Here is a 14,401-nt window from a genome sequence, read left to right as displayed (position 1 = left end):
ATATATATATATATATATATACATATATATATATATATATATATATATACATATATAAGACGGGCTTCTTTCAGTTTCCATCTACCAAATCCACTCACAAGGCTTTGATTGGCCCGAGGCTATAGTAGAAGACACTTGCCCAAGGTGCCACGCAGTGGGACTGAACCTGGAACCATGTGGTTCGTAAGCAAGCTACTTACCACCTTTTAGACTGATTTTTCTTGATGCAGATCTTCACCAGTTCTCTCATATTCTGGATATTACATATTCAAAATATTTATGTAGACTTATGGAAAGTATTTTGGAGTAAGACTATATATGTAAATATGAGAGAAAGAAAATGAAATTCACGAGACTCTATTCATTATGACCATTTTGACCCATTGTGCATTGGTGCCTCACAGGTGAGATGCTGTACAAACAACTGTACACTGTAGGCACAGATGTGTCTCAGGCAACTTGTTAAAAGGTAGCTTGTTTCTTTTTTTTATTAGCCATTTCATTTATTTGTATAACAATCCATTTTAATTGTGGTGTACTGTGCCTCTATATTCCTGAAGTATAGTGGAATATACCTTTCACATTGTCGATGACATCAGGTAGCCTAAACAGGCTTTAAACAGCATGCTACAAGGTGTCTACCTGAATGTAAAATTGTTAGATCGTTGTCAGTACTGCTGGACTGGCTCCTGTGCAGGTGGCATGTAAAATACACCATTTGAGCGTGGCCATTGCCAGTACCGCCTGACTGGCCTTCGTAGGATTTTCAAGCGAGATAGTTGCCAGTGCCCCTGGACTGGCTCTTGAGCAGGTGGCACATAAAATACATTTATATATATATATATATATATATATATATACATGTATCCAAACACATCTACACACCCTTTATGCAGACTGTTTAAGATTAGTTTTCAATTAAAAATACTATTTTACTGCAATATACTGGCCTTCGTGCCGGCGGCACGTAAAAGCACTCACTACACTCTCGGAGTGGTTGGCGTTAGGAAGAGCCTCCAGCTGTAGAAACTTTGCCAAATCAGATTGGAGCCTGGTGTAGCCACCTGGTCCACCAGTTCTCAGTTCCAAAGAGAAGAATAACAAGTAGCACAAAAGTGGTGGTGGGGTGTGTGAAATATGTGCATTTCTGACTTTGTATAATTACAGCAGCTGAGGAAATAGTGCTATAGTCAGAAAGATAAAGGTAGGATGGATGTTATGAAGATGATTCGTGGGTAAGGCTTGGTACAGAGGGAATAGACATAAATGATAAGCATTTAGGACCTATTTTCTTTATTTGTTGTTGAGATAGTGGATCTTGAGCAAAGTGAATCAGTAATCTTCTTAATCCTTTTGTCATTTCCATTGTGAAATTGCACAACCTGAGGTCAGTCTTCTCTACTTCATCCTAGGCCTTCCAAAGGCTCCATACACATTTAGTAGCTATATGTAAATATATTTGCTAATTTAAGTAGGCGCTGACCATATATTTACGAAATAAAAAGGGGTTTGATTATTTCCAATATTTAAGCGTCGACGATGGCTTAGAAGTCGTTGGAAAAAAAACGGTCTGAAGTTATCTCCCTTACTTCCTTTTCCAGAGGCCGACATTAATAAATTTCTTTCTCTCCAATCATTATATATAACCATGTGATTAATTCAGGTGTTTTAACCATTGCAAATAACCAAACCCAGCCTTTTTATTACACACACTATATATTTGTTTCTAAAGGCTTGTATTTGACTTTCACATTTCTAAAGATGCTAACGTAGCCAGGGCACTAACATAATTTAAAGGTTTCTGGTTTAGTATCATAGAATTCTTAGTATGTATGAATGATTCAGACATCTGTCCAAATTTCGGATAAACAATGTAGTTAGGTTTGAAAAATTTGATTCCCATACAGGGGCAAGTAAAACAAAATCTGTGTACAAATCTCTCCACCTATCTTGATACTTACAAGCATTTCACTCCCTTAGGAGCACAGCCATCGATGACTTTTCTCTACTGTTCTTAACTCAGGGCTGAGTTTTAGAAGATGCTTGGTTGCACAGTTCTTCCAGCAACAGACTAAATGCAAATCATTGCATCATGTTTCCCTGAGGGAAGGCCTTTCTCCTCCTGATTTTCTTGGCTTTGAATTGTCAGTGATGCTTCTTTAACTTTGCTTCCTTTCTACATAGGCGCGTTGGCCCAACCAGATCTGTTTTTACCTCTGGGATGAGTTGGTTCATATTAGTCTGGCCTCTGTCCTTGATCTGTCCAGCATGAGAGGCCCTATCAGTCATGTATTGGTGTCATTCAATCAATTACTTCTCCACAATTCGTAGCCTTGTGTCTACATTACAAACATAATTTAGATTATTGTTTAGGCCCGAGTTAACCATGATTAAAAGCATGCCAGCTATGACTATCCTGCCTTTTCTTAAAAATGGAAGAATATAATATGAAGATTTGTGAGCAGAAAGACTGCAATATCATATATCTCTTTTACCAATTCTCTCTAATCTCATCTGTCCTATCTCCACTATCATCAAACATCACAAAATGAGAGCCCCTACAGGGTCACTTGGTATGGTAAAAATAGCAGCCAAATTTCCCTCAAAATCACAATCTAGTCTTTAAAAAAAAATTCATTGGATAATCTACTTCTAAACATACTAAACCTCAAATAGAAATGATATGGTTGTAATTGTAACACCTAAGATTGTAGATTTGCTCACTCAAAACTTATCTTTGCCTAAACAATTTCATGCATCATGTATTACATATATACCAGACAATGCAGCCATGTTCTCTTTTACTACTCATATTTCTTACATGTAATAACCTCACCATCTTTTTTTTAAAGTTTGAGAACACCTTCCTGGTGTTTGTGGATTGCAGGACAGGAATGAGATGAGAAAAACAAGTCACTGAAAATATGCCTGTTGAACCAATTTTTTTGGAATGATAATAAAAATAATGCTCAGGTATCTGGTGCACTGTGTCTTTCGAAACATGTGGATGTGCTAACCTATCCATCACCACTAACTTAAAAAGGTGTATGTCATGTTGCATTTGTATAACACAATGTTGAAAAACGTTCTTTACTAAAATTTACAGCCATGTGTAGAAACTGGCTTGGTTGTTCCAAGGTTGTGCATGCCAATGCAGTTCAATTTCATCCTTATTACATTCTTAGAAGATTAAAAGTCATTCAGTCTTAAATCATTTTACTTCTTCCTGAATGGTTTTATTTTCTTAGCTGGTATGCTACCTGCTTCATTAAGAGTAATTTTATGACCCATTCAAGGACAATTTGTATATCATTACAAACAGTTAAATAAAAATAAATGCGTCCTTTTAAAGCCTCGCCAGGCTCATGGGCCTGGTTTCCCGGTTTCTATGGCGTATGTGTTCCCCAGCTGGATGGGACGCCAGTCCATCGCAGCGTTACTCGTTTTTGCCAGCTGAGTGGGCTGGAGCAACGTGAAATGAAGTGTTTTGCTCAAGAACACAACGCATCGCCCGGTCCAGGAATCGAAACCACAATCTTACAATCATGATGCTGACACCCTAACCACTAAGCCACGTGCCTCCACATTACAAACGGTTACAATCTTCTAAATTCTTGATGACCATTTACGTAGCTAACTTGTAGAAGCTCTGAGAATTTCTACGCATTGGACAATAATACCAAAAAAATCATTGATGAATAAACTGAAGCATACTAATCTTTTGTTTTCAATGTGTTTCATTAAATTTGAAAACAAAATCACAACCAGATGATATAATATTGCATGAACAGAATTATTATAAAGAAAATTTGTTTCAGTTAATTCCTGACAAATTTATACAGAGAATTTCTGATCAAGAAACTGTAGTGTTTATTAGAGAGGTGTGTGATAGTGAATAAGAAAGAGTCTGATACAATTTAAAAGAAGCAAGGAGAGGCAGGGTAAATAAATTCAAATAGTTAACTTAGTCAGAGGTACATGAAAGGAAAAGTATATTTATTACAGAGTAGTGTAAAAGCAAAGGTTAAACAGGATGTATACAGGTGAAATGCCACTTGCTTTTCATTCCTGTTGTTGCCACTCACATTATCCTGCCAACAGCCTTATTCATATTATGATATGACTACTTGTGATGTATGCAGGGTCCCTCAGAACAACTGTCATAATATTTCATAAAAAGAGACAGAAAATTTACTTTCTTATTATGATTCATGATTATATTAATGACTGAGCTCAATATTTATGATGAATTTACCATGTTTGGTAGGGTGCACAACACTCATCTTACATACCCAGAAAAAATACCCTATAGTACTGATAATCAAAGACTGCTGCAAAGGGTAATACTAGTAGTTACTTTCTTAGATCAGACCTCATTTGGTGTATCCAATATCTGGCTAAACAGGTGTCTAAAACATTTTTCATTACTCTGAAAAGTTTGTCTTTACCACAGTGAATAGATTTTAGGATATGTAAAATCTATAATTTTTCATGATCAGCTCTTCAGTATCTTTAAGTAATCAATGAACTGATTAAACCCCTCATTTATTTTCTATGATCATAACAAACTATGATAACATTTGGTGGTATTTGTAGAAGATATTAAAATGATGGCAAAGAATTATCAAAACACTACAAGGTTGTCTCCCTTGTTATGTTTGAGTGTTTTTACCTGAAACTAGAGTTGTTGTCAAAGTAGAAAAATAAAAGGCAGAAAAAGAAATGTTGGAGCAAAGGTTTTATGATGTCAAAATAGTAGAGAGAATTATATAAAGTGGAATCTACTTTGTGATTTTTACCTCAAGATCACTAACAGATTTAAAGATCCGAGAGGTGTATAATATCCAAAAAGGTATTTCGCATTCAAGAGAATGCAGATAAGTTTCCTTTTCTTTTTTTCTTTTTTTGTATTACCCGAATGGATAAATTCTTTGATATATTTTTTATTTGTTTTTAATTTTATATATTTTTTTTATTATTGTTAAAATCTGCAAATCAGTCCTCACATCTGGTGATCTTGCTAGAACCAGAGGGTAAGAAAGTGTGTTAAGTATTCGTGTTATTGTGATTTTCTGTTTGGTCAAGGATTCAAGAGAGTTCTGTTGCCATTTGTTCCTGATGAGTTAGCACAGTTCTCTGTATCCGGAATTGGAAAGACACCACAATGTAATTAGAATAGCTGACTTATGGAGGGACAATGACGTGGTGTGTGGGTGAGTGAGTGTTTTTGTACTGTGTATGAAGAGTAAATTATACACAATCATAATTAAAAATAAATAATAAAAAAGAGAGAGCTAGTTGTGTGAGGTTAATGGGGGAGAAAATCTGCTACAAAAATATTCGCCGGAGATCTGATGGAGATGTAATCATATTACACTGTGGACACAACTTCTTGGCTCCCTGGCAAAAAATGGAAAAAAAGAAACAAAACAATGTAAGATAATGAATTAATTAGTTGCACAGATTTTCAACATAAAGTAGTATTAAGTATTTTAGGCAGCAATTGTAGACAGTATTATTGAAGGGACTTGAATTACATATCCATTGCTAGCTGGACATTTGCATTACAAATTAATATTTAGTAAATATATAGACATTTGTTAACATATAATACACCTACATATACATCATCATCTATATTTAAGGAGTGTGGGAGAAAAGCTGTTGTAACAACATTACAGCTGTTATTCAATAGCAATGCAAGGGGAACAGACAAATTCTACATCTGAATTGGTAACTTCTCCATGCCACAGTCAAACGTATGAATAAATGAAAAACTTTCATGTAAGAATGGTGAATATAACACAGCAGGGTCAGAGAACAGTTTATAATGTTGGCAGGGAAACATCCATTGAAAGCTTAATGTAGTTAATGGAAAATTTAATGAGAATGAGATGGCTGAGTAGATATGACAATTTATTAACAGATCATAAATCAAAATTTGCTGCTAGCATTTTGTTGGGTTTCTAGATATAACACTTATCTTACATTAACCTACCATAACTGTTTGCAAAGAATAAGAATGAGTTCATCTATTTCAAATTAGTGTCTGTCAATTTTCCTGGGTTCACTTTATCATTTGATACAGATTCAAGATCTGATTGTGTCATAGTAGTCAGTATGTAATAGGCAACTCCACATTAAATCATCACACACAAGTCTTCAATATTGGGTGGGTATCTTTCACATCTAGGTGGGATTATCACCTCTAAACACTGTGGAATCACCAATAGAGGAACCACTGACTGTTGAAATAAACAGGTGAAAGATGGTACATTGGAAGTGAATATTCTGCTAGTTATTTTTGGTGATGTTTAGCTGTAGGTCAGTCTTTATTCAGCAGACCAGTTATCAGAGACATTCTAGTCTTTACTGCCCTGTCTTTTTCCAGACACAGTGTAGTCAGGATCACATTACCCTATGGTTTTTGCAAGCTGGTGGAGTGACAGTGTTGGACTGAATACTTCAATGCATTTAGTTTCATTAGTCATTGATCTACCTTCAAACTACCACAACAAAAGATTGATATATAAGGATAAGTAATGTAGTAGTTTTAATACAAATGACAATATATTGTCTTTATAAAATAATAATCTAATGTTTTCAATAAAAAATTTAGAGAATTCAATCATAGTTGTTTCTCTGACAGAAGCACACTGTATGCTAATAAATATTTCTTATACAAGGTACATGATGTCTTATATGTATCTTAAGAGTTGTAACTGCTCAATTCAATGACTGTAGCATTATGAAATATTTGAAAGCTTTTTACATATATCTAATGTTCTATATACATTTCTCCTATACATGGGTTGTACAGCCTGTATTGTTGTTGCATAATTGGAATAAGAAGACTCAAAGAAGTAAGATAGTAATAAGGTTTAGAACTCCAGACCATATTAGTCACAGTTTAGTGTTTTAGTCTCACAGAAAATCCTAACATAAGCATGAGACCTCAGATTTATTAGAGAAGAAATGGAAATGTTATATTCTCTGATGTCATCATCAAATACCAACAATGAATTGTAACACACACACACAACCTTGAAACTGACTGATATTGTGAAGTTGAATGTCTAATAATGAATGAAACACAAAATAAAGACTTACTAGAGTCCTCAGCCAACACTGCTCACAGTGGACATGCCAACATTGGACTGATGTTAAAGGGACTTTATATGATTCCTGAAAACAAATGTTACACTGTTAATAAATAACGAATTGACATTAACAAAGCAAGCATATAATAACTGATGTGTACAGGTTTGCGAAAAAGAAACCAAGTAAGAATAACAGTTTACTGAAACCACTGGGATGATAATGAAACCTATTTTTGGTACTAGTTTAATGATTACATGTCTAAATATTTTTTTTTTCTTGCCTTTAACCCTCCAACGCGGAGTATAGGCCACTTATAATTGAATTCCATGTCACACAATTTCTCGCTTCTGTACTTATACTCTGCCATGAATGTCCCCCTCTCTCTAGTTCCTTTTGTGTTGATCTACACCACGAGTTCTTAGGCCTACTCCTCTTTCTATATCCATCTGGATTCCACTGTAAAGCGCTTTTCGCTGCATTTGGTGTGTCCTTTCTAATTGTGCTACCAATCCACTTTCATTTTCTAAATATTTGAGTTGAATTACTATTAATAAAATTATCTATTTCAGGACAATCAATCTAATCTTTACATTGTAATTACAATATTTATACTGCATTTCATTTGTCGGTGCTCTTGCGTCTACTCTTTCCAACTATAGGTTTACACTACCTGTGAAAAGGACTAGGGCATGAAAATTACTTAGAATTTCATGGAGGATACTTAAATTTGTTTGCGTGTTTATCAAAACAGACACACAAGAAGGTGTGGGCATGACTATGTGGTTAAGAAGCATGCTTTGCAACCACATGGTTTTATGTTCAGTTCTGCTATAGCTCTGGGCGAACCTATGCTTCGTGTATGAATTTGGTAAATGGAAACTGTTGTAAGGAAGGCAGTTATATATATGCACACACATACACACACACATGTAAAATGATGCAAATAAACAAATGAACATATAGAGAAACAAAAACTGAAAACATTCATGCATAAGCATATAGATATTCATATATTTATAGAACAAATTTACATGGAGTACAAAGGCACAGAAAACTAAGGGGAAAGGGTGTGGTATTTCAGGTCCAACAGCTGTTTCTTGGGGCTCGGAATTATGTATAGCCATAATGTTGGCAGATGGAATGCTCACACCTTTGTATTCCATGTAAATCTATTTTGTAAATATATAAATATATATGAATACTTTCAGCTTTTGCTTCTCTCTCTCTCTATTTATATATCCCTATATATATATACTTACAAGCATATATGCATATATATTTTTGCCGGTGGCACGTGTAAGACATTCGAGCGAGATAGTTGCCAGTGTCGCTGGACTGGCTCCTGTGCAGGTGGCACGTAAAATACACCATTTTGAGCGTGGCTGTTGCCAGTACCGCCTGACTGGCCCTCATGATGGTGGCATGTAAAAGCACCCACTACACTCTCGGAGTGGTTGGCGTTAGGAAGGGCATCCAGCTGTAGAAACTCTGCCAAATCAGATTGGAGCCTGGTGTAGCCATCTGGTTCACCAGTCCTCAGTGAAATTGTCCAACTCATGCTAGCATGGAAAGCGGACATTAAACGATGATGATGATGATGATGATGATATTATGTATCAAACCCAACTGTGTTTATTTGCATCATTGTTGCCATATCTGCTCACCTGGATCTTCTTATAGTCACTCTTTACATCATAGAATTAGTCCCTGATAAAGATTTTGGAATGTAAGTTCAAATCATTTGAGCACTACAGAGTCTTTTCTATATTGAGCGTCTCTGGATCTCATTTGATAACTCTCACTGTTTGCTTCTCTCTTTCTATTTATATATCCCTATATATATATACTTACAAATAGAGAGAGAGAGAGAGAAGCAAATAGTGAAGGTCAACACACGCATGTCCTTGTGTTGTCTCCTACCACCACTTGATAACCAATGTTTGTTTATGTCCCCAGAACTTAAGGGCTTAGCAAAAGTAACTTATCAAACTTTAAAGGAAAGTATTGGGGTTGATTTGTTTGACGAAAAATCCTATAAGGCAGTGCTCTATCATGACTGCAGTCCAATGACAAAATATGTGTATGAAATATAAACTGAACTGAAATATAAAATTGAACAAGAACAAATCAATTAGATAGACTACTCTTGTTTTGCTCTTGCTTTCATCTCATATCTGCAATTTGCACCAGAGACAACATTTAATGATGCTATGTACTTTAAAAATCTTTGAGAGAAAACACAATCAAGCATTTACAATTTTGTATGGTCTTGTGTATCTACATTGGGTTTCCTGAGTTTGATATCAGAAATTTCTTAATTAATATTGTCTGACAATAAGAGGTTAGGAAGTAAGTTTACAAAGCAATGGTCCAGTTGATAAGAGTGCTATTAGTTATTATTAGTTTAGAAATAAAAGTTTCTAGTCTGGAATTATGTAGATAATAAGACACAGTATGACAACTGAAGATCAAACCTTTTAAATATCAAAAATATACACTCTAAAACTGCTGTTAAAAATCTGGAAAATTATAGTTTCATTCAGTAACTTTCCCTAAATTAGAAATATGGTAACAGTCTGAAATTTTCATTTTTCAGACATTGAATCAAATATACATCCATATCTATGAGAAAGAGGCTTTACATTGTGTATCATTCTAATAGCAATAGGAAGGGATGCCAGTTGTAAAAGACTGGCTCATTAAGTATAATCCAACCCATGCCAGTATGAAAAATAAAAGATGATTAGAATATTTCCTTTATTTCCAGTATGCATGCACACAAATGTCCAAATTGCAATATCAGATTTCCCCAATCATTCTATCTCTCTCTCTCTCACACATTTAACACATCTACATGCATAAATTCTTCTTTCTACAATTCTATAGAGTTTGATGCCTAAATTTGCGAAGGTAAATTTGAATTATATAATTAACTTGATGTAGTTGAACAGACAACTCAAAGTTACAACGATCTTACTTATGCTGCTAATATGGAAAAAAATAAATGTGTAACTATTGAACCAATAATTGGCCAGAAGTTGTTTTAATATTACTATTACGGGGAAGGGGAAGATTTGAAACTATGCTACATACCATGCAGATCAAACATTTATGTTTCTCTTCAGTTTTTTCTTCTTCTTTCTCCTTCAAGCGACATTTCAGTGCAGATATAATCCGCTGTGAAGAATTAGTTGCAGTGCGAGGGTCACTACAATAGACAATTAATTGGATGAGGATCAATTACATCAAGAAACAAAATAGGATAAAAAAAGAGAGAAAATTAACAACATAAGGAATATTTAAAACTTAGAGACTGTTTTGGATTACAGTTGCACCTGAAATTGGAAGTTAGCTGTCAGTGTTAAATAACAAAACACGTGACTCTATGAATGGATGATCACTCAACTATTGAAGTTACTGAGTGGCTTGACATGACAGGTTAGTCAGTGTATTAGCAGTAATTAAAGTAACTAAAAGTGATATTTTAGGAGAGCATGTCGGCGTATCAGGGTGGGTACCAAAGGATACATTTTAAGGTGTTGTCTTGTTAAAGAGAGGAAATGGAAACATAAGAGAGTGTCACTGAAATTAAACCAGCTTGTTGTTGCTGATTGAGGAAATATAAGAAATTATTCTGTCCTGTGACTGGTCAGCAAATATTTGTGATTCAACTTGCTGTCACTACCACCACCACCATGCCCGCACCAATAAAAATAATATGTATACATGTGTATACACACACACACACACACATCATCATCATCATTGTCATAATACTTAGCACTTTGTGTAACAGATTTCTCTACCTGGATGCTTTTTCTGCTGCCAACCCTCACCGGTTTCTAAGTAAGATACTGTTTTTCCCCTGTGTAGAAGATTTTTCTCTATGTAGCATTAATTAGATTGGACATTAATACAACTCCCAGATAAAGTGATGGTATGTTATGAGTTAAGTTTCCCTCTAAAGTTTGTTTTTTGTTAGTAAGATTCATAATTCAAGACTAATCTAAACATTGTTACTATTGTTATTGCTATTTCACCTCAAATAAGAAGTTGATGAAGACATCCAATAAAGCCTCTTCCATTCTGTCTCACCTCATCTGTGAAGTCTAACATACTTACCATTTCTTCTTAAGTTTTCCCCCACCCACATTCACAGAGGGATCTCTTCTTTAAACATCTGTTTTCCAACCACTTTACCTGCATATACAACTGAAGTCATCTGTATATATGACCCAGTATATATTGGCTAATATCTTTAAAATCCTGTCTCAAAGTGGTGTTTAAAATGTCTAACATCATTGTTCATGTTTCCCTCTCATATCATTGCACTTCTTACATGTGTAATAAAAAAACACTTTGTTGTCAACCTGAGCCACAATAATACCACTTGATCTGCCTCCAACACTATGTTGCGTCAGTGACACGACTTGCTTTACTACTCCCAGCGAACCATTAGAGTATTTATTGTTAGACATGTTATTACATCTGGTACAGCTAAAGTACTGCCTCTCTACCAGAGATTCTACATGCTCATTGTTTCAACTTATTCCAGTTCTGAGCAACCACTGGCAAACTATATTCACAGAAGATATACAAACAAATGAAAAAAGTGGGGAATGTCTATGTTTATATACAAAGTTAATACTCAATTAAGATATGACAATCAGTGAGTGTATATGAGTGCTAACACACACATATATACACACTAGTCTTATTTGACTGAGTTGTCAGCCATTTTGTGGACAGTGTATGTGTGTGTGTACATTTTTTGAGAAGAGGAGAGTAAAAGGAGAAAACCTAATTGTAACATATACTCTACTTACTAGCTATGTGATGTTGATCCTTGGTCTACAGCTTGATTATAAGGTTGGTAACAACTGGGTTCAGGTTCAAATTTGTGTTCTGAAGAAAAAAAAAGTAAAAACGTCATGTATTACAATAAGACAAGTATTTTCAATAGATACAGTGTGTTACTGTATTTTTCAGCATACAACTTGAATTTTTTAGGCCAAAATAGTTAAGTTGATAGACACCAAGACGACATTGTAGGGCCAAAAATCCCATGCAAAATGCAGCAGGATTTGGAAAGATATTGATGATGTCTGAATGTTTATGCTTCGTGTTTACACTTTATATACTATATTAACTTGAATGCCAGAAAATTCAGTACACAGGCAGCCACAGAATAGTTGTGTTTAAAATTTGGTAGACTCAGGCATTGCAGGCTGTACAACTGGAAAGTAGATCAGTGTCATACAGCTTTTGGTCCAAATCATACCAAAGTCACTTCATCCTCTCTTTTCATAAAACTCAATAAATACAAGAAACAAATAGTTGATGAGAGCTACAGGAACAGGGTTCATTGTCTTCTCATCCCTCTCTACATAGGAGATATGACTGACTGAATGAACTTAATGTGGTTCATGTCTAAATTGATTGTACTGGAGAGGAGATGAGAAAGGAAGTTCCATAAAGGTGTAGCTCAGGTAAGTTAGGTTTGAGAGAGAGAGAGAGAGAGAGAGTTGGGGGTGGTGAAGCACTATGATGAGAAGCAGATGCATTAAATAAGCTTACATAATGGTAGCATGTTTGAAAGAGCCCAGGTTGATATGGTAAAAGGATCAGAAGGAGCATACAGTTAAACAATGCTTCAAAAATGTGTGAGTGACTAGTTTATCAATGATCTTTATATGATTTAGAAACTGATGTGAACCAATGTTTGAAAGGAGTTTAAAGATAGAATTAGGATCTAGTTAACTTCTTGGATTTCAGAAACAACAGCCATTCAATTTATAGCTATACACATACACACACATCCTAGATTACATAAAAAAACAAAACAAAAAAATTAACATGGACATCAAACCGACAGATATTCGGTCATTAACTTGATCGCAACTACGCCTCATAGATATATTGTTTCTCTTTCCAGTCTATGTCCAAAACCTAGACCTTAAACTAAACAATTTGCCCTATCATCCTTCCTAAAGTTTTCTGGAATTCTCTCAAGCATGCCCACATTTTCCATATATAGATCAACTACATCAATATCACCAATCTAGGATGGGCCAATAAAGGTGAGAGAGATGATGCCCTTCCTATTTTAGCAAATTTATAATAAATAAACAAATAAAAAATAACCTCTTTTAAGTCATTCTAACATTACACAAACACAAACCACACTACTTCCATCAGTAATATGCGTTCTTCTTCCCTATTTACAAAAGAAATACTTCTCTTAATAGCAAACATACTATTCTATGTCAATACAGGAGTATTTACATTCAAAAAAGTTTCCTCTTTAGCAGAGATTTTTATAAATTTTTCTAATTTGGTTTCTTTTATATATATATATATATATATTACATAAAATGATCAACATCAATTAATTTATCAGACTCAACACACACACACACACACATACACAATTAGTGGAATTAATGTATTCTTACATTCAGCACTGAAATGATAAAGGCTAACAATGACAATAATATATGCAGCTAATGTCTACATTTCCTATTTAAATTAGGCTGCCTATTGAGAAGCATACACCATTAAACAATTCCAAAAATGGTCGTTAATATTTCAATGGATATTTTATTTAAAAGAAAAATTTTTTAAAAACCAATAAAATATCATGACACCAAACATTGAAAGATTTTCAAAGAATCAAAAAGAATCAAATTCTGATATGGGTTTTCTTACCGCCTCTTTCTGTAGAATTTGATAATTCCATCATAGAACCAATTGTTGTGCTGTGGAATGGAAAAGAAGAGACAATGGAAATAGATTTCTCCAGAAGGAATAATAAAAGAATACTTTTCAATGTAACATTTAGATGCGACTATTAACATTGATACACAACAGAAATAGAATGATTGCTTATTTATTTTATCTCACATTTTGTGAACAATAGCATTGTTGGTTCCAAATTCCCAAAAGGCAATCACTGGTTCACTACATTTTTGACTGCAAAAGCAGCAAGGGATTTTCTGCATAATTCAGGTGGAACAAATATCACAAGCAATTTTTCATTTGACAACACTATTTTATGTTTTTTTTTAAAAACTGTTATTCTTTTATTTGTTTCAGTCATTTTGACTGCAGCCATGCTGGAGCACCGCCTTTAGTCGAGCAAATTGACCCCAAGACTTATTCTTTGTAAGCCCAGTACTTATTCTCTCTTGCGGAACTGCTAAGTGACGGGGACGTAAAGACACCAGCATTGGTTGTCAAGCGATGTTGTGGGGACAAACAGAGACACACAAACACACACACATATATATATATATATATA

The 14,401-nt window shown here is 34.6% G+C and overlaps 1 protein-coding gene across 2 annotated transcripts in view; it reads right to left on the bottom strand.

Annotated features, from left to right (window-relative positions):
• Window positions 1–4,723: 4,723 nt before the first annotated feature.
• Window positions 4,724–14,401, bottom strand: part of LOC106867254 (E3 ubiquitin-protein ligase Rnf220) — a 152,793-nt gene continuing 143,115 nt past the window's right edge. For both annotated transcript variants that reach the window (XM_052970102.1, XM_052970101.1), the window contains 5 exons: window positions 13,810–13,859; window positions 11,928–12,006; window positions 10,195–10,309; window positions 7,111–7,185; window positions 4,724–5,400 (listed from right to left, as the gene is read on the bottom strand). In XM_052970102.1, coding sequence (XP_052826062.1) covers window positions 5,329–5,400; window positions 7,111–7,185; window positions 10,195–10,309; window positions 11,928–12,006; window positions 13,810–13,859 — 391 coding nt within the window. In that variant the 3' untranslated portion in view covers window positions 4,724–5,328. The remainder of the gene's footprint in view (window positions 5,401–7,110; window positions 7,186–10,194; window positions 10,310–11,927; window positions 12,007–13,809; window positions 13,860–14,401) is intronic.

Source organism: Octopus bimaculoides, chromosome 8 (assembly GCF_001194135.2).
Source record: "Octopus bimaculoides isolate UCB-OBI-ISO-001 chromosome 8, ASM119413v2, whole genome shotgun sequence".
Classification (NCBI taxonomy): Eukaryota; Metazoa; Mollusca; class Cephalopoda; order Octopoda; family Octopodidae; genus Octopus; species Octopus bimaculoides.
Note: the sequence above shows the minus strand (reverse complement) of the source record. Positions and strands in the feature narration are given on the sequence as shown.